We start from the raw sequence: 19,611 nt of genomic DNA on the forward strand, positions 1-19,611 counted from the left end.
GGTTTTGCTGCTTCAGAAATCCATGTCATTGGAAGAGGAATGTATTGCATGTTAAATAATTATTTTTTTTCAGGTTTTCAGAGAAAAGGTTTCCTAACTGAATATAAATCTTGAATACATTTATTAATTTCTTTTGTTTATTCCTTTTCTGCTAGGTGTTTCAGGGACAGTTGGACTGTTTGGCTGTATCAGCTATTCAGGCTTTGACAGCAGTAATGAACAAATCTCCAGCTGCTAAGGTAAAACATAAGTCCTCAAGCTCTAAAAGGTCATCTTAGATATACCAGTTTTCACTATGTAATTCCGAAAGTAATATATGAAGTATATAATACATATAGTTTCACATATAAAATGAAATAGTTCACAGAATATCTCATTTTTGCATAAGAATCACTTTGCTGATAATTTATTTTTTATTTTCATTTTTTCATTTTTATTTTTACTTTATTTTACTTTTACAATACTGTATTGGTTTTGCCATACACTGACATGAATCCACCACGGGTTTGCTGATAATTTAAAAGACGGAGTGCTTTTATTCACTGAGGACTGGCTGCAAGCTCCGGAGCTTTACAGCATCAGTCAGTGATTGGGAAGAGAGCAGTGGGGTTAAAATGTTGAAAGCATCATTTTAATTGATTGTTTGATTAATGCATTTACAGAGTTAAAATTTATATCCTAATTTTTGTTCATTAATAAAGTAATCACCCTTTCGCTATTTGGTCAGTTTATGACTGCCTACAGTTTGAACACTTTTCATATGTGACTAGACCTATCAATTTGGGACTTGTTTTTCCAGATGGCCTTGGAAATTCTGCTTCTTTGTTTGTAGTCACTGATCCTCAGGATTTTCTTTCCTTTTTCATTCACTACCACTGACTTTACCCTGCAGTCCACTTACACTGATTTTGTGCTAGTAGTTTTGCCACTGAGTACTTTTAAGGATTAGTGGTATCTTCTATGTAAAATGGTAAGCAGAGTGCCAGGCACATGGTAAGTGCTTAATAAGCATAAATGTCTACTATTATTTTCACCATTTTACTTTCTTATCTGCCATCTCTTATATATTTCATTCTTCTTAGAATTAGAAATGAATGATCCCTTGTTCCCTAAGCCATGCTTTGAGTCATATTTCTTACATTCCATTGGTTTTTGTTAGAAGACTAACTCTGTCCTATAAGTGTTACTATAAATAACTCATGGCTAAATTACTACTGAATAGGTTTTGGCAACTATTATAGGCTGGCATGGGAATCTAATCTCCATTTATAATAGTTACTTAAGGGAAGAATTATTTTTAAGTTCTAAGTAATTGGTTTATGAGTATAATGGATTGCCTATACTGTATTATAAAATTTAAATCTGAAATGATGTCAAAGTCTTTTTTTAATATAATTTTTAAAACTATGTTATGCATTGCATGGTTTAAAATTGAAAGATTATTTTTTAAAATGCCTTTGGCAAAGAGATTTTCTTCCTGTGTTTGGCCCACAGTCAGTGATTTCTCCTTTTTAGAGACAACTAACCAGTCATGCTTGTTGTGTTGAAAATCTTTTGATTTTATGATAAGTGTATATATTTTTGCCTAACTTACTGAACCAATTTATTATTGATAGGTTTTTTGGTTGTCTTTACAGTTTACTTTATGACTTTGGGTGCCCACTATTTCAGAAATGCATGTGACTTAAGAGCTTATTAAATTGAACTTTGTGCTCCAGATATTTCAGACTATTTAGATACAAAGAACAGAGAGAAAACCATACCCAGTGTTTTTCTGGCCACCACTCAAAATTGCCAGGAATCTTTAATTTAGTTCTTTGAGGCTGCTGACTCCTGTTATCCCTAAAATCTCATTTTTTTCTCCATTTTTATTTTGACTTCAAGTAGTACTGTACTAATAACAAAGCAAGTGAGGAAAGTAAAGGGATCTGCAAGTAATAGAACAGTTTTATAACACAATTTTTTCAATTCCAATTGTTTTACATATTTTATAACATTGTATTCCAGAAGGTATATGGAATCTTGATATTTAAGATGAAGACATCTAACTTAAGAAAACAGAAATATTGAACTCATGATCTTTTTAATATTGTTAATTAACTTAAATGAATACTATTCACCATCTTTAATATTTTAACAAATTCAGTCTTATCTGCTTTGATGTATTAATTTCTTCTCCCTTAGGAAGTATTTAAAGAACGAATTGGTTATACACATATGTTTGAAGTATTAAAATCACTGGGTCAGCCACCACTGGAACTACTTAAAGAACTTATGAATATGGTGAGACTCTTTTTAGCTTTATTAAAAGAAGTTCCATTTTCTTTGTATCAAAGATGGTGTCTAATTTTTTGTTTCTTATGTTGCTTTACAGGCTGTAGAGGGTGACCACACTTCAGTGGGTATTTTGGGCATTAGTAATGTCCAGCCTCTCTTGCTTCTTATCCAGTGGCTTCCAGAGCTAGAATCCCATGACCTGCAAATCTTCATCTCAGATTGGCTGAAAAAAATCTGTTGTATTAACAGGCAGAGTCGAACTACTTGTGTCAATGCAAACATGGGAATTAGAATCATTGAAGCCCTTAATTCCCATTCTTCCCTCCATCGAACTTGTGCTGAGAACTTGATCGCACTCCACGGTTCCTTGGGGAGTCAGTCAGTGAGCTCAGAAGAAATCCGTCAACTACTGAGGTTGCTAAGAGTGGATGAATCTGAATCTGTTCACCCCTATACCACTCCTGTAGCTCGAGCAATCCTGACAATGGCCCGAAAACAAAGTCTAGAGAGCGCTCTTCAGTATTTTAATTTGTCACATAGTATGGCAGGAATTTCTGTGCCTTCCATACAGAGATGGCCAGGGTCTGCCTTTTCTTTCAATGCTTGGTTTTGCTTAGATCAGGATCAGTTGACTCTTGGCAACGCTAACAAAGGAGGAAAAAGAAAACAATTATACAGGTACTGGTAAAAGTTATGGAATATAAATGGATCCTGTCCTAACAATATCTGCTGTGATTCTTCAACAGGAAAATGCTTTTCAAAGCTTCTACTTTTTATATATATAACAATTTATCTGAAGCCTCTCCTCAGGATGTACACAGTTTAATTTTAAGCTTATTTCATAGTAATAGTTGTACATTCAAACATTTTGCTAGTTCTGAAGCTAATTTGGACACAAAGTTCCTTCTTAAAATTATTGTAAAAGTGGAAGAAAAAGTAATAGTAAACTTGAAAGTGATTGGTGAATTCTCTGTTCAATTGAGGATGCTACTATACCTTTATATGAAGGACCTGAAAACCTATGTGCTTCCAAACTTGTTATTTCAGTAACTAATAATTTTTACTATGCCTTGTGATTTTTTTTTTGGAAAGTTATACTTTTCTAAGAATTTGTCCATTTCTTCTAAGTTGTCCATTTTATTGACATGTAATTGCTCATAGTAGTGTCTTAACGATCTTTTGTATTTCTATGTTGTCTGTTGTGATTTCTCCATTTTCATTTCTAATTTTATTGATTTGATTCTTCACCCTTGCCTTGTGATTTTTTAAAGACCTTTATTCATGCTTTCTGAATCTCACATGGAAGAATTTTTAAGATTTTAAAATTTACAGTTTTGTTAGCAGTTGCTAATGGCATTCTGTGTCTAAGGCTACTTTTTATAATTAACTAAACTAAACCTGTGCCTAAGAAAGATTTAAAAATCATCTCTGAGGCAAGGTGGAATTGATGAGGTATGACAATAGAATGTAAGCCACAGTGTGTTTGATAAAGATATTCATGATGAAGTTATAGTTTTGTGTACCCCAGTGATGATAAAACTGGATAGCTGATTTCAAAAGTTCTGATAATACGTATTTTTGTTAGCTTTTTTACAGGAAGTGGTATGGGCTTTGAAGCTTTTATTACCCATTCAGGTATGTTGGTTGTGGCAGTGTGCACGAAAAGAGAATATGCGACAGTTATGCTTCCTGACCACAGTTTCTGTGATTCCCTCTGGGTAAGACTTTAGGGCATCCACATTTAACTTCCTGGTTCTTTCCTTTAAAAAACACATTTGATGCATGTACATCAGGTGTTGTCATCTAGTTTTTGAGAGTTCATGTTAAATTTTACTTATAAAGGAGTTAATACCATTTGTCATAATAATTGTAATTTCAGCAGTAATAATTTTTCTGCTAAAAATTATGTTGAAATGTTATGATTTCTTTCAAGTTTTCTAGAATCAAATTTGATTTTGAATTTCAATTTTAAATGAGAACAGAGGTTGTTAAAAATAATACATTTCCATTGCTTTTCTTAAAAAATAAAATGCTTCTCATTAGAAAAAATTATTCTAAAGAATGCACACAGACTTGGAAAATGCAGAAGAGGTACTATGTTATAGTTGTGTATAGATTTTTTAGAATATTGAGAAGTGCTTTTATAGCACTTCAAGCAAAATTATTATTTACTGTAACAACATCATTTTAATCAAAATTTAGTTATGCTTAAACTTACCCTTTTACTGTTCACACGAACTAGTTATGTAGTAATACTCTGAAAACATTTGTCATCCCAAGGACTTAATGCAATTTTTACTTTTTAAGTATATGTTTTACTTTACCAGCACAACATAACCATTGTTCACATGCCCGGAAAAAGGCCCTTTGGTCAGAGCCTTGTCTATATCTATGACAATGGACAGCAGAAGGTCTCTGCCCCTCTGAGATTTCCTGCGATGAATGAAGTAAGCACATCTAACCTACTCTTTATGCAACCAGTTGATTGTGAACTCTTGAACACTTTTCCAACTTAATATGTAAGGTTCTATTTATTCTAAATATGTGCCTCTAGGTTTTAGTATTTTCTATATACTAAGATACAATAAGTAATAATTCTGTTTGCCTGTCATCAGTAGATGAAGTCAGAGTATCGTATAATAAAGAAAAACAATTCAGGGAAGAAACACATGTAATTAATGCTCAGAAGAAAAAAAGGCTCATGACAGGATAACCAAAGAAATTGACTAGACCAGGCTGAAGGATCATTTAATAAAGCTCTCCACGTATGTGAAATAATTAGATGGTTATTATGATGGACTCTTTGCCATCAGTGAATTTAAAATAGTGAAGAAACTTTAGATTTTTATATTGTAGTTAGGTAGAATTTATTTACTGGGGGGATTCTTACAGAACATTATGAAAGTTCTTTGAGAATTTCTGGATATTTTTGAAAGAGCCTTTTCTGAAGATAGTGAAATGGATTAGATTATTTCCCAAGTCCTTCTAGGATTCCAGTAATTTCTTATTGTTTATGTCAGTGATCACTTCAGGATAACCTGTAACTAGCAGTATTATACTGATATGTAATTCTTTGTTTATAAATTTTAAGGGAGAAAGGTGGTTTTCTCTATTTTAGAATGCAGTAAAAAAATCATTAAAAAATACATTCATTAACATTCAAAATTTACAAAAGGATGTAAAGTGAGTTTTAAAAGTAATGCATCCAAATTCCACAGGCCAAATGTAACATCTGTAATGTTGTCTTATGTGTACACACACACACATCATGATCCAGTAAAAATAAACCTTTGTTTTTTTAGTGTGGTGCTAAATTTTATGTAGTTTCATTTTAAATATGAGGATGAAGTTTTACTTAAAATGTGTAATTTATTACGTTTGTTTGGTTCTTACTATTTTAGCCTTTTATTTCTTGCTGCATTGGTTCGGCTGGGCAAAGAACCACCACTCCCCCACCATCCCAAATCCCAGATCCACCTTTTTCTTCTCCTATTACTCCTCATCGGACATCGTTTGGTGGAATTTTGTCTTCAGCCTCCTGGGGAGGGACAACTGAAAAATCAAAATTGATTACCAAATTGATATCAGCTGGAACCCAAGACAGTGAATGGGGATGCCCCACATCTCTGGAGGGTCAGCTGGGGTCTGTTATCATCTTCTGTGAAGCACTGCAGCCTCCTCAGGTGAAGGCATTATATTTAGCAGGTGAGCGTGTACCATCATACTGCCTAATTAAATTGAAATAGTGTTTTCCTGTTGCCTAAATTTACTCTGGGGAATCTATTTTGTCTGAAGAGTGTACAGTTGGCCCTTAAACAACTGTAGGATTAGGGGGTGCCGACCTTTCATGCAGTTAGAAATCCAGGTATAACTTAGAATTGGTCCTCTGTATATGTGGTTCCTTTGTATGTGTGGTTTTGTATTGTAGATACACAATTGTAGTAGTGTAGTATTTACTGTTGAAAACAGTCGCGTTCAAACCCATATTATTTAAGGGTCAATTGTGCTTGTTTTGATTGAAGCTGAAAGTGAAAGAGAAGCCTATCGCACACCATACATTCACTCCCTTTGGCTTTATTGTGGTTTTGACAATATAATGTAAGGTTAAGGTATGCAATGTGCTGATTTGGTACACACATACATTGCAAAATGATTACCATAATAAAGTTAGTTAACATCTTCATCTCCTTCCATAATTACTATTTTTTAATGTGTGTGTTAATAACGTTTAAGATTTACTCTCTTAACAACTTTCAAGTACATTGTATATCATAATTAATTATAGTACACTAGTGGTAAAGAATCCGCCTGCCAATGCTGGAGACCTAAGATATGCAGGTTCGATACCTGGGTCGGAAAGATCCCCTGGAGGAGGGCATGGCAACCCACTCAAGTATTCTTGCCTTGAAAATCCCATGGACAGAGGAGCCTGGCAGTCTACAGTCCATAGGGTCACAAAGAGTCGCACGTGACTGAAGTGACTTAGCATGCACGTACCTTTTTTTGGTAGGCATAAATAAAGCAAACATTGGGAAATATTTCAAAGATCATCAGTAATACTGTTTGTATTATTCTGTTAGGTCTGCCATAACAAAATACCACAGACTGGATGTTTAAACACTGTTTTCTCATGTTTCTGGAAGCTAGAATTCTAAGATCAGGTTTTCGTCAGGCTTGGTTTCCTGTGAAGCCTCTATTCCTGGCTTGTAGGTGTCTGCCTTCTTGCTGTCCTCACAGGGAATTATTTCCTCTTTTTATAAGAGGCCGTATTAAATTAGGGTCTGACTCTTATGATGTCATTTGGCCTTAGTTACCCCTTAAAGTCCCTATCTTCAAATGCGGTCACATTGTGGAATTTTGGACAGGAGGCGCATAATACAATCTATGATACTGCCAATACTTTTGACAGATTTAGTGCACTGATGAAACAAAATGTAAGTCTGTCTGTATAAGAAATCACATAATTGATTCTAAAATCATGAGTCTTATTCAAGACTTGTCATTTTTTATAATTTATATAGTAATAATCTGAAGAATTCATGAAGGCATTAAATAAAGAGTCCTTTGATAAAATTACAAGCTGTTTTTGTTTTGGCCTTTTTTTTCTTTTGGCTCTGATTTTAAAGATGCGTGCTGGTTGTTACTGGATCATAACTGTTTTCAAAATTATATCTGTATTTTAGTAGAATGTTTAGGAGTTAAGCCTACAACTAGTTATGTGTATTAAATCAACAAATTAGCTTAGTATTTGTCAAAATATCTTTTTAGATTACATGGGGTTTTGAGATGAATGTCTCTGTCCATACTTTAACAGTTTGTATTAGGACCTTGTCATTATTTTAAAACTCATCAAAACATTTGAAGTTGATCTTTAATTTAAATAAATTCCAAGTTAATAATAAATCATTTAGTATAGTCATTACAGCTATATAGCTTAGATTTTGCTCTTAGTTTTTCCTACATCAAATTTTACTCCTATGAATAATAAATAATTGTTTTATAGTATTCATTAAATAGTAATGTTTTATAGTAATCATTAAAAATAATTATTTTTAATGGCTACATGATATTTCACTGAATTCGCTATGTATGATTTAGATTGTTTATAATTTTAATATTGATAAAACATCAAATATTAAATATAAAATACTATACCAATTTTTTTCATGTTTTGGTGGATTTGCTTATGATAATTCCCAGGATAAATATTTAAAGTGGGTGAATATTTTTTGGCTCTTAATTACATTTTACCTAATCAGTTTCCATAAGGAATATACCAATTGGCAGTGTCTACCAGTAGCAAATAAGTATACCAGACTCACCACTGCTGCATTAAGATGGAATGATTAATATTGTTTCCTCTATTGTACAAAATGGAACCTTTATTTTTTTTTTTTTAATTGGAGAAAAATTGCAATGTTGTATTGGTTTTGGAACCTTGTTTTAACTTTTTTAAAAAAAATTTTGTTAGTAAAGTCAATAAACTTTTATTTGTATTTGTTATTCCACTCATTTGTTATTCCATTTCTATAATAACTATTCACATTATTGATTAGTTGTTTTGCCATTTTATCTTACAGTTTTGAATTGTTTTACTTTTAATAAGTATATAAGCTTTGTTATATTTTATATTAGTTTTTGATGCTATATAAAATTTCTTTTCTGTAGTAGACATTGAGCAACCCTCTCCTGCAACTTTACTTGTGTTGGATAAATTGGAGGTGATATAAAAATAAATTACATCTTGGCTAGTGTGTTTTAACTGTATTATAGAAGAAGTTTGAAACAGCTAATTAAAAATTTCTTTCTGATTACACAGAACTGAGGAGGCCATATATATTCAATGATACGTGTGTGTTTGTGTGTGTGTATAAATAATTTTTAGGTCCAAACTGTTTAAGCCCTTGGAAATTTCAAGAGTCTGACATGGCTGACCTGCCTGGTAACGTCCTTCTTCACTACACTGCAAAGGTCAGAGTAAATATGCAGACTGTTCATCTAGCTGTAACTATGTTGTGAACTAAAATTCCATCTTTATTCCTTTTGTCATTTCAATGGGTAATTGAGAAGAAGGGGCTTGAATTATCATTAAAAATTATTAATTTTTAAAAGAAAATGGGGAGCAGTAAAAATTATGTTGCAGCTCTCAACTAGAGTTCAGATGTTATGTCATTCCAGTATTATAAATGGGAATGCTTGTAGTGGGAATTTGTACTAATGAATCAACCTGAATGTGAAGTTCCCTGCTTTATGAACCTTAATGGAAGTTAACAGATAACTTTAGTAGTTTAGCAGAAAAAGCTAATTTGAATATAACTAAAATTGTTGGTAATAAAAGGGAAAATAGTGTCTTATGTCAGTGGTTTAATTTTTCTGTCATTATAGTTTTTGTACTAATGGGACTAAGATGTTGAATTTTAAAAAAAGTAAAATATCTGTTTTGCACATACTGGTTTAGAATAGAAAGAATTTTAACTCATATGATTAGTGAATGATAAGTTCTAGCTCAAACTTATCTGTCAGATGACAAGCAGAAATGACCTGCATTTTATGAGTGAGTGTGTTAGAATCTAGTCCTTGATTCTTTTGAAAGACAGAGAATAGTAATACTAAACTTAATATTGTAGGCATCTTATCATTGAGTATACTATATACCTTTTAAAATTATGATGAAATGTTCCATATATAAAGTTATGTTTTATCTTAATTGTGCTTAGCCGTTTGTCTTCTTTTTCTTTTATTTTTAGGCCTGCAAAAATTCTATCTGTCTTGATTTATCTACTAATTGTTTCCATGGAAGGTTAACAGGAAACAAAGTAGTAAACTGGGACATTAAGGTAAGTTAATGGTGAACACTGGGCAGCATATTATCTAAGTTGACTGATCCTTTAAAAGCATTTGTCTTTTGAGCAGCCCCAGATTGATCTGAGTAAATCCAGTTTGAAATATCTGCAAGTGAACAGTTTGAAGGATAAACAAATAAGTAGTTGAATGACTATTTAATTTTTTTGTAACTTAGTTATCTTTTTAAGTTATGCTGTCAGTTTTCATAAGAAAAATATGCTGCCCTCATTAATTGCTCCATTTTTAAGGTATTTAATCCCTGAAACTATGTAACAGATTTCAACCCCTCAGAGACTTCATTGATTATCCCTTTTCTCCTATATCATACACTTCTTATCTAGTCTCCTGTCCATCAGCTTTAAACAAACTTAGATCGTTCCTCTCTGAGGTTAAAGAGTAATGTTCCCTCTTCTCCAGCACACCGTCTAGCCATCACATCTGGTTTGCCTTTTTCGTGTGACTCATATTTATGTCTCAGCTGGATATAGTATTTTTGCTTCTGTCTAAAGGCCTCTACTTATTTGTAAGACTGAGTTAACTCTTCTTCTCATGAATACTTGTAGCAGTTTTTATTATTTCCCTCATCATGGTGAATAGTTAACAATTTGCTTGCTTGATTCTCCAGTAGTCCTTAAAAACTTCAAAGGAGGGACCACTGCTTTTTCCAGCAGTGCCTGGCACCTGGGATATACAATAAGATCATTGACTGAGTGATTATAAATTAGTAAAGATTATTTGGGCTAATGTGAAAGTCAGAGACATCCTATTTCTAAAATATAGAATTTCTTTAAAAGATATATTAAATAGAAACTATAGCCTAAGTACAATAAAAATCAAAGACATTTATGTTGGAACTTGCTGGTAAATCAGCAAAGAAAACAAAACCCTTTTATCTTCTAGTCATTTAATACCAATCATATAAACTTATTGTTTCAATGAATAGAAATCATTAGGATAATTCTTCCTGGGCTAAAATGAATCCATCAATTTGTATTATTCTCATGTTATTCATGTTATATAAAGCTTTTTTCTCTTTGAGATAACGCTTATTCTTACCTGTTAACATAGTTAACTTTTGATGACCTATAAGATTGATTTTATAAGGCCAGTTCTATGGATTACTTATATAGAGAAAGCTGATTATTTGTCATACATTATACTTGAAATTCAAGCAGTCTTTGAGCCTTGAAATAGCTATGCAGAAGTCGAAAAGAAAGAACTATCAAAAAAAGACTATTGCTCTTTTATACTGCAGCAAAATCAAAGACAAAAAATTTTAAATGACAACTGGAAAAAAAATGCTTTCCATCCCAAATTCTAGTTTACTGATTACAGAGCCCTTAAAAATCAATATGAAAAACAAGCAAAGACTAGGAAGAGGTTGTTTACAGACTTAAGCTATGTATACATAGCAGTTCAGAACATTTTAGCAGTCTAATCTTACATAGCACCCGCTGTATGTCAGGCACTAAGCACTTTTCGTGTGTTAGCTTACCTCATCCTTGTAACAACTTTACAGAGTGGAAATTAATATTATCTTTATCTTACAGATGTGGAAACTGAGGCCTGGGAAATAACTTGTCTAAGATACTGAATATATCTGAATATATTTTGCTATCCACAATAGTCACTTTGAACTTAGGTTGAAGCCACTGACTCCACTTTTCTGTAAACTTAGAGGAGTCAGTCATATTTGTAATACAAATACATTCTGTTTTTTCATGACTTATTCTCCTGTTTGTTATGCCTTATTGCCTGTGACAGTTGGTATTTCTTACATCATTAATGATAATGATATGTACTTAGAGGGTCATGTTTGGATTGCCTATCTTTTGAATTTGTAAACTTTGGAAAACAGAGGTGCATTAAAAATGTTCTGGCCTGGCTAATAAACACAGGAAAAGATGCTCAATATCACTTTTTATTAAGAGAATTGCAAATAAAAACTACAATGAAATATCACCTCACACCAGTCAGAATGGCCATCATCAAAAAACCCACAAACAAGTGCCAGAGAGGGTGTGGAGAAAAGGGAACCTTCTTGCACTGTTGGTGAGAATGTAAATGGATATAGCCAGTATGGAAAACAGTATGGAGATTCCTTAAAAAACTAGAAATAAAACTACCATACAACCCAGCAATCCTACCACTAGGCATATACCCTGAGGAAACCAAAATTGAAAAAGACACACGCACTCCAGTGTTTGTGGCAGCACTATTTACAGTAGCTAGGACGTGGAAGCATCCTAGATGCGCATTGACAGATGAATGGATAAACAAGCTGTTGGAATATTACTTAGACATAAAAAGGGACACATTTGAGTCAGTTCTAATGAGATGGATGAACTAGAGCCTATTATACAGAGTGAAGTAAGTTAGAAAGAGAAAAACAAATATTGTATATTAATGCATATACATGGAATCTAGAAAGATGGTATGATGAACCTATTTGCAGGGCAGCAGTGGAGACACAGACATAGAGAACAGACTTACGGACATGGAATGGGCGAGGAAGGAGAGATAGATGAATAGAGAGAGTGGCAGGGAAACATATACACTACCATATGTAAAATAGATAGCCATTGGGAATTTGCTGATGAAACAGGGAACTCAAACTGGGGGTGTGTAACAACCTAGAGGGGTGGCAAGGTGTGGGAGGTGGGAGGGGTGTTCAAGAAGGAGGGGTGTATGTGTACCTAAGACAGATTAATGTTGATGCATGGAAGAAACCAATGCAATATTGTAAAGCAATTATTCTTCAATTAAATATAAATTTTAAAAAATGGTCTGGTCTTGTCTCTCTTGAGTATTCATTATGGTGATCCTTGAGGCCGCCCTTAAAGCGTATGCCCATACAAGGGTTGCGTTAGCTTAGGCTGTTGTACACCTTGCTAAAAACTTAAGCAAATTATAACCTCATACATGCTGTATAGGTATTAAATGATAAAATTTCCCATGCATCATAAGATTAATCAACTGTAGTTTCCTCTTTCAGGACGTTATAAATTGCATAGGTGGATTAAATGTACTCTTTCCTCTATTGGAAAAAATCAGCCGCTTTGGTGAAGGACAGATTCCTGAAGGATTGAATGAAAGCACAGTTTCTGAGTTGATAACACCTGTAGAAGGAGATTGGGTGGTATTGACCTCCACAAAGGCATCAGGTATTTAGCTGAATTAATGTGAAATGGTCATTGAGAAATGTGAGAATTAATTGGAAATGTCTTGCTTCCATTTGTAGCTGAAGTGGTCCATTCCTAATTTTCCTAATGGAGTTCAGAAAATTCATAATACTTTGCTCAAAACACTTATGATGTTGACTGGACTCTTGACTATCCTTAGTTTGTACTGTTAGCAGAAATCTGACAACACTTAAATTTATCGTAGAGGAAATATTTACATGTATATATAAATATATAATATGCAGTTACTGTTTTCTGTGATACTTATGTTCTGCAAGTGACCTTTAGGATGCAAATTCCTGAGCCCAATTACTTGTTTGTTACAATATGCATTATGATATAGAGCATCTGATATAAAAGTAATTAGAGTAATTATGATAATTAATGACTTGTTCACAATCCCACAGAGTCAAGACTCGAGAGAAATTTAATTGCAACATTTATCTTGATTGTGAAACACTTTATTCAAAGACATCCTATTAACCAGGACAACCTTATTCACTCCCATGGAGTTGCTGTTCTTGGAGCCTTACTTCAGAAGGTGAGCTAGTCTAATATTCTGCAGATATTTCTGATGATTGTAATTACCAGTTAGTATTGAGACTTTTTCTTTCCAGTACATAAATATATTTTAAAAATTATACTATCATAACTTAAGTTATATTAGAGAATATAATTTATTTCACAAGCAGCTTTTAAAAATTTCTATGAAATCACCTTATATAAGAACTACTTATCTTACATAACAGTGTATAATCTTTGATATTCAGGACCTTATGTGTTAACTTTGGTATTTGCATTATTTGATCATTTAAAGACTATTTTAGGAATATGTTCTAGAGTTATATCAGAAAAATTAATGTTTAAATTGTTTATATTTTTCTAACCAAGATTTTTATATTTAGTAGATGTTCTGAATGAATCATTTCAAATTACAGCTTAATGACAATTGTTTAAACTGAACTTTACAAAAACCTTCTTCTGTTTGGATTTCAGGTGCCTAGCGCTTTGATGGATGTTAATGTATTGATGGCAATTCAGTTACTCATTGAACAGGTATCATTAGAGAAAAATATGCAACTCCTGCAACAAATGTATCAGTATTTGCTGTTTGACTTCCGTATTTGGAACCGTGGAGATTTTCCCTTTCGAATTGGTAAGCTCAGGCTGTTGGATAAAATTCTGTAGTTGGTTTAGAAATTTATTACCACCTATGTGACTTTTATTTTAAGTATATAATTTAAGAGTAAACTTTCTATTTTAGGTCACATACAGTATCTTTCTACCATCATCAAAGACAGCAGAAGAGTTTTCCGAAAGAAGTATGGTGTACAGTTTCTCCTGGATACGCTTAGGATTTATTATGGGTATGATGTCCTTCTCAGTTTGATAATGTGTCTGTCACTTGTTTGGAGCACTTAGATTGTTATATTTTCTAGCAATTCTGATACCTTTAACTTCAGAGAGCCAGGACATTGTGAAGGTTAAAATAATGAACAAGGATCACATACAAGGGCAACTTACACAACTTTTCTGTGCTAAGGTTTTCTGCTTTGTGACAAGGACAACTGTATGATTTCCCATGTTTATTTTGAGGATTAAATAAAATGAAATAATAATGTGTAAAGCACTTGAAATTGTGTCTGCTACATAATACATAAATATAAACTGTTTTTAACAATTTATATCTTTATTATTGCAACTCCTAACTTGAAAAGGTTTTTCTTAAAAAGAAGCCAAAGATACTATGAATTCTAATAGTTACATACAAACATCTTCTTTTAAACTATGGATTCTTTTATATATAAAAGTACAAAGATGTAAAAGTTAAAAATTTCAATTGTTTCTTGTTTACTTTCTGTTTTAGGAATGATTGTAAATATAGTGAGCTGTCTCCTGATGATATTCGAACAATAAGGACTTCTTTGTATGGACTGATTAAATATTTTCTGAGCAAAGGTGGAACTCATGAAGAGATACAAAGTATTATGGGTTACATAGCTGCTATCAATGAAGAAGAACAGGTATTATGCTCTTGATAAACCTGTTAGTTTTAATAATTAAGTTGCTGTATCATAGGCCATGTTTAACTATGTTTAACTATTAACAAAAGCTACTAGATAGATTTCTCACATAAATTTTAGTATTTAATAGGTTCATAAAAATTTTACATAAAGAGTAAATTATAACTTTTTATTTTTAAATTCTTCCACATACACTATTCATTTATACTTCAGAACTACCCTTTAAGACAGTGGTTCTTAATGTATGGACCCACTTACCTGAGAATTTTTTAGAAATCCAAATATATGTCGAAATCAAGCCCTCAAGGTGATTCTGATGTATGGTAGAATTTGACCACTGACATAAAATATACAGACCAGGATTACTCTTCCCATGTGTACATTTGAAAATATGTGCTCAGGGAGATTAGGTGACTTAACTTAAAAAGTCACACAGCGGATAAACCTGGAACTATATAACCCAGGTGTTTTTGTTGCTGTTTCTGTGTTCTTTTGGTATACCACTCTCAACACCAAATCTGAGCAGCCTTAATTTATGTTGACTGAAGAATTTTGTCCTCTATCATGAAATATGCATTGTGTACTCAGGGGTTATATGACTTCATAGTTGGTATTATATAGATAAATTAACTTAGGCTATTTCCTTATAAGGTTGAACTACTTCAAAGGCTTCTCATTATTTAGAATAATGAACAATCATCTTATTTCATGATTGCTATATTGTCACCTATGCTATGATTCATTGCTAATAATATTTTCTTGATCAATTTAGTCAAACATTTATTACATACTTAACTATATATTTATTGAATACTTACTATACATATATATAGAATAATACTAGATATTGTAGGTATTTAATGATGAAAAAATTATCATTCTTGTTTTTAGCCTAATAAAGGTAGGGATTGATAAGAAAGGTTTATAAGTAATTATGAAAGTAAAAAAAGCATGAAATATCTGTAAGAGAAATATGAAGTAACATGAGATTGCCATAGGAGAGTGTTAGATGTTGAGGAGCCAGGAAAGACTTTATGGAAGAGAAAGGTTCAGCAGGTGAATGTGGGTAGTGAGAGGATGTGCAAAAGGAAATGGAATAAAACAAAGGCATAATGAAGGAAAAGGCAAGGCAGATGCAGACTTCTGATAATCTAGTTAAGCTAAAACATTAGGGGATATTGAATTTAGTTAAGTAACTATTTGTGGTGTATGACTTTTGTTTGTGTTTCTGTATACGAGTGTGGTTATTTGTTTTCTGTTGCTTAATTTTAAAAGCTTCTTGGAATTTTGGACATACTCTTCAGTCTCCTACGTACCAGCCCAACTAGAGGTCAGCTTTTCTTACTGCTGTTTGAACCTGGAAATGCTGACATACTTTATGCCTTACTCTTAAATCAGAAGTACTCTGACAAACTAAGAGAAATCATTTTTAAGGTACAAACATGTCTTAAGCATCTTTATATTTGAGGAGATTTGTGGGTATATGAATTTACTTGGAACATATCCATTCTGTGAATGTTAATTCTTTTTTCATGTCCCTACTTCTATTTTTTTTTTTTATAGTATTTTGTAACAGGCTTTTTTTTTTTTTTAACTGTTCTTAGATCTATTGAGATTTATTTATTTATTTACTTTTGTCTCTGCCTTTTTTTTTTTTAGTTTTTTATTTTTTAAATTTTAAAATCTTTAATTCTTACATGCGTTCCCAAACATGAACCCCCCTCCCACCTCCCTCCCCATAACATCTCTCTGGGTCATCCCCATGCACCAGCCCCAAGCATGCTGCATCCTGCGTCAGACATAGACTGGCGATTCAATTCTTACATGATAGTATACATGTTAGAATGTCATTCTCCCAAATCATCCCACCCTCTCCCTCTCCCTCTGAGTCCAAAAGTCTGTTATACACATCTGTGTCTCTTTCCCTGTCTTGCATACAGGGTCGTCATTGCCATCTTCCTAAATTCCATATATATGTGTTAGTATACTGTATTGGTGTTTTTCTTTCTGGCTTACTTCACTCTGTATAATCGGCTCCAGTTTCATCCATCTCATCAGAACTGATTCAAATGAATTCTTTTTTACGGCTGAGTAATACTCCATTGTGTATGTCCCTACTTCTAATTTTAAATTGTTCGGTTTGTTTTGATATATATTTTTCATGTTTGTGTATTTAAAAACTATATTATTATAATCTGATTAGTAATTTCAGTGGAAAATCCACTTTGTCATACTCAATAGAAAAACTCTTAACCTCCTTTAGACTTCCAGTGGGTCTGTGTAGCCCATCATACTAAGCTTCTTTAGCACACACTATTTATCAAGCACTAAGCCCATTTTGTGGCTCAGAGGGTAAAGCGTCTGCCTACAATATGGGAGACCCGGGTTCAATCCCTGGGTCGGGAAGATCTCCTGGAGAAGAAAATGGCAACCCACTCCAGTATTACTGCCTGGAAAATCCCATGGACGGAGGAGCCTGGTAGGCTATAGTCCATGGCGTCACAAAGAGTCAGACACAACTGAGCAACTTCACTTTCACTTCTTTAAGCCCATTTAATGTATAGTTTATATAGTCCTTGCAGCAACTTTATGAAGTGGATATTATTATTATCATGTTACAGATGAAACTGAAGCGGAAAAATTAATAACTTGTTAAAGGATGTAGGACATGTTTTATTAAGCTTTCCAGAATATCCCAGACTTTGAATTTGGACTGAAGCCACCCCCTCCACCTTTTTGGTTAACTAAAATTTTAAAAGTCAGTCATATTTCTACTGCAAATGCATTTTTTTCATCATTTATTCTCCTTTGTTATGTCAAATTGCCTGTGACAGTTGTTTCCCCCTACATCATTAGTGTGACATAAAGTCTACTCGTGGGGTTATGTTTGGATTGCCTTTATATGGAATTCCTAAATTTTGGAAAACAAAAGTGCATTAATGATGGTCTGACATAGTCTCTCCTGAGTATTGGTTATGGTGACCCCTGAAGCTATTCCTTAAAGCATGTACCCATATAGGGTTCCTATATGGAGATTTAATGTCATTTCTTCAAAAATGGCCCCTCAGAGGTTGTTCATGATACTCTTTTGCCAAGATTCAGTTCAGTTCAGTCGCTCAGTTGTGTCCGACTCATTGCGACCCCATGAATTGCAGTGTGCCAGGCCTCCCTGTCCATCACCAACTCCCGGAGTTCACTCAGACTCACATCCATCGAGTCAGCGATGCCATCCAGACATCTCATCCTCTGTCGTCCCCTTCTCCTCCTGCTCCCAATGCCTTCCAGCATCAGAATCTTTTCCAATGAGTCAACTCTTCGCATGAGGTGGCCAAAGTACTGGAGTTTCAGCTTTAGCATCATTCCTTCCAAAGAAATCCCAGAGCTGATCTCCTTCAGAATGGACTGGTTGGATCTCCTTGCAGTCCAAGGGACTCTCAAGAGTCTTCTCCAACACCACAGTTCAAACGCATCAATTCTTTGGTGCTCAGCCTTCTTCACAGTCCAACTCTCACATCCATACATAACTACTGGAAAAACCATAGCCTTGACTAGACGGACTTACCCTTTCATAAAAGCTTTCAGTATGTCACTTTGTAAAAGTATTGATTTACCTTCAGGGTGTTTGAGGTTACTAATTCATTCTTCCATTTTAACATATGGATGAGGTATTTCACAGTATTTCCTTGTTGTTGAAAATTATTTTGACAACTATCACATAAATAGATTACTAGATTAATCTAGAAGTGTCTTTTTTATATTTCAGAGCACACGTTTGTTCTTGCAAGCTACAGGATTTTTTCCCTCTACACTTAAAGCCATTAAAATAAAAATTTTAATTATTTCTTTTATCTACCAAGAAATTGATATAAATTGGGGTTTGAAACATATTAATTATTCAAATGCAGTTGCTTTTAAGTTCACTTTTTAATGATAGCAAGATACGGAATAGTCTTCCTTATTAGTGCTATTTTTTTTTAATTCTTGAGGAATAAAATGATGCTTCAAAAACATTGGAAAGTAAAGTGAAGTCACTCAGTCGTGTCCGACTCTTTGTGACCCCATGGACTATAGCCTACCATGCTCCTCTGTCCATGGGATTTTCCAGGCAATAGTACTGGAGTGGATTGCCATTTCCTATTGTACACTAATATTTATTCAATATTAACCTAAGTGACAACAGTTCTTAGTTTTCTATATTGAGATGAATATATTACCATTGTGACCAGGTTATGGAACAGATGTTGAAATGCACAAATGTTTATGAACGAAGTAAACAACGTATTCGACTCAGAGAAGTTGGCTACTCAGGATTTGGACTCCTCCTTAATGAAGCACCTGTTAATACTTCTCTCATTAAAAGTCTCACCAATCAAATTATAAATACAGGTATGACTGAGGCTAAAAATACTAATGCATAGAAATGTTCTTCATCATCAAATAATTCTACTTGATGGCTCTAAATTTTTTTTTCTTCTGAAGGTTCTTTCCCCCTCCTTCCTCAGGTTGCTTTAAAAATTACCTGTTACTAAAAAAAATGAAATAAAACTGTTTCAAATATACCTTTGTTGTTTTTCCCCAGAGCATAGCATAGAGCCTTACTTGGCATGCCTTCAGTAGATGTTTATTGACTGAGTGGTAAGCAAATAATTGACTATGTAAAAAGAAAAGGACATTAGAGAAAACGTGAACGAGATATTATTTTTCTTTACAGAGCTTGAAGTCTTAAAGGAAAAATGAAAACAAATTTTAGATATTCTTTTTTGTTTCTAATTTTGCTTTTATAA

General features: G+C 33.3%; 1 protein-coding gene across 4 annotated transcripts in view; it reads left to right on the forward strand.

Annotated features, from left to right (window-relative positions):
* NBEAL1 (neurobeachin like 1) overlaps positions 1-19,611 on the forward strand; it is a 158,859-nt gene that overhangs the window by 60,354 nt on the left and 78,894 nt on the right. For all 4 annotated transcript variants that reach the window (XM_060410266.1, XM_015093498.3, XM_027965108.2 and 1 more), the window contains 15 exons: positions 156-239; positions 2,185-2,283; positions 2,375-2,955; positions 3,863-3,995; positions 4,605-4,724; positions 5,679-5,982; positions 8,663-8,748; positions 9,525-9,614; positions 12,617-12,785; positions 13,211-13,344; positions 13,800-13,959; positions 14,068-14,170; positions 14,671-14,827; positions 16,103-16,261; positions 19,054-19,213. In XM_060410266.1, coding sequence (XP_060266249.1) covers positions 156-239; positions 2,185-2,283; positions 2,375-2,955; positions 3,863-3,995; positions 4,605-4,724; positions 5,679-5,982; positions 8,663-8,748; positions 9,525-9,614; positions 12,617-12,785; positions 13,211-13,344; positions 13,800-13,959; positions 14,068-14,170; positions 14,671-14,827; positions 16,103-16,261; positions 19,054-19,213 — 2,539 coding nt within the window. The remainder of the gene's footprint in view (positions 1-155; positions 240-2,184; positions 2,284-2,374; positions 2,956-3,862; positions 3,996-4,604; positions 4,725-5,678; positions 5,983-8,662; positions 8,749-9,524; positions 9,615-12,616; positions 12,786-13,210; positions 13,345-13,799; positions 13,960-14,067; positions 14,171-14,670; positions 14,828-16,102; positions 16,262-19,053; positions 19,214-19,611) is intronic.

This window comes from Ovis aries, chromosome 2 (assembly GCF_016772045.2).
Source record: "Ovis aries strain OAR_USU_Benz2616 breed Rambouillet chromosome 2, ARS-UI_Ramb_v3.0, whole genome shotgun sequence".
Classification (NCBI taxonomy): domain Eukaryota; kingdom Metazoa; phylum Chordata; class Mammalia; order Artiodactyla; family Bovidae; genus Ovis; species Ovis aries.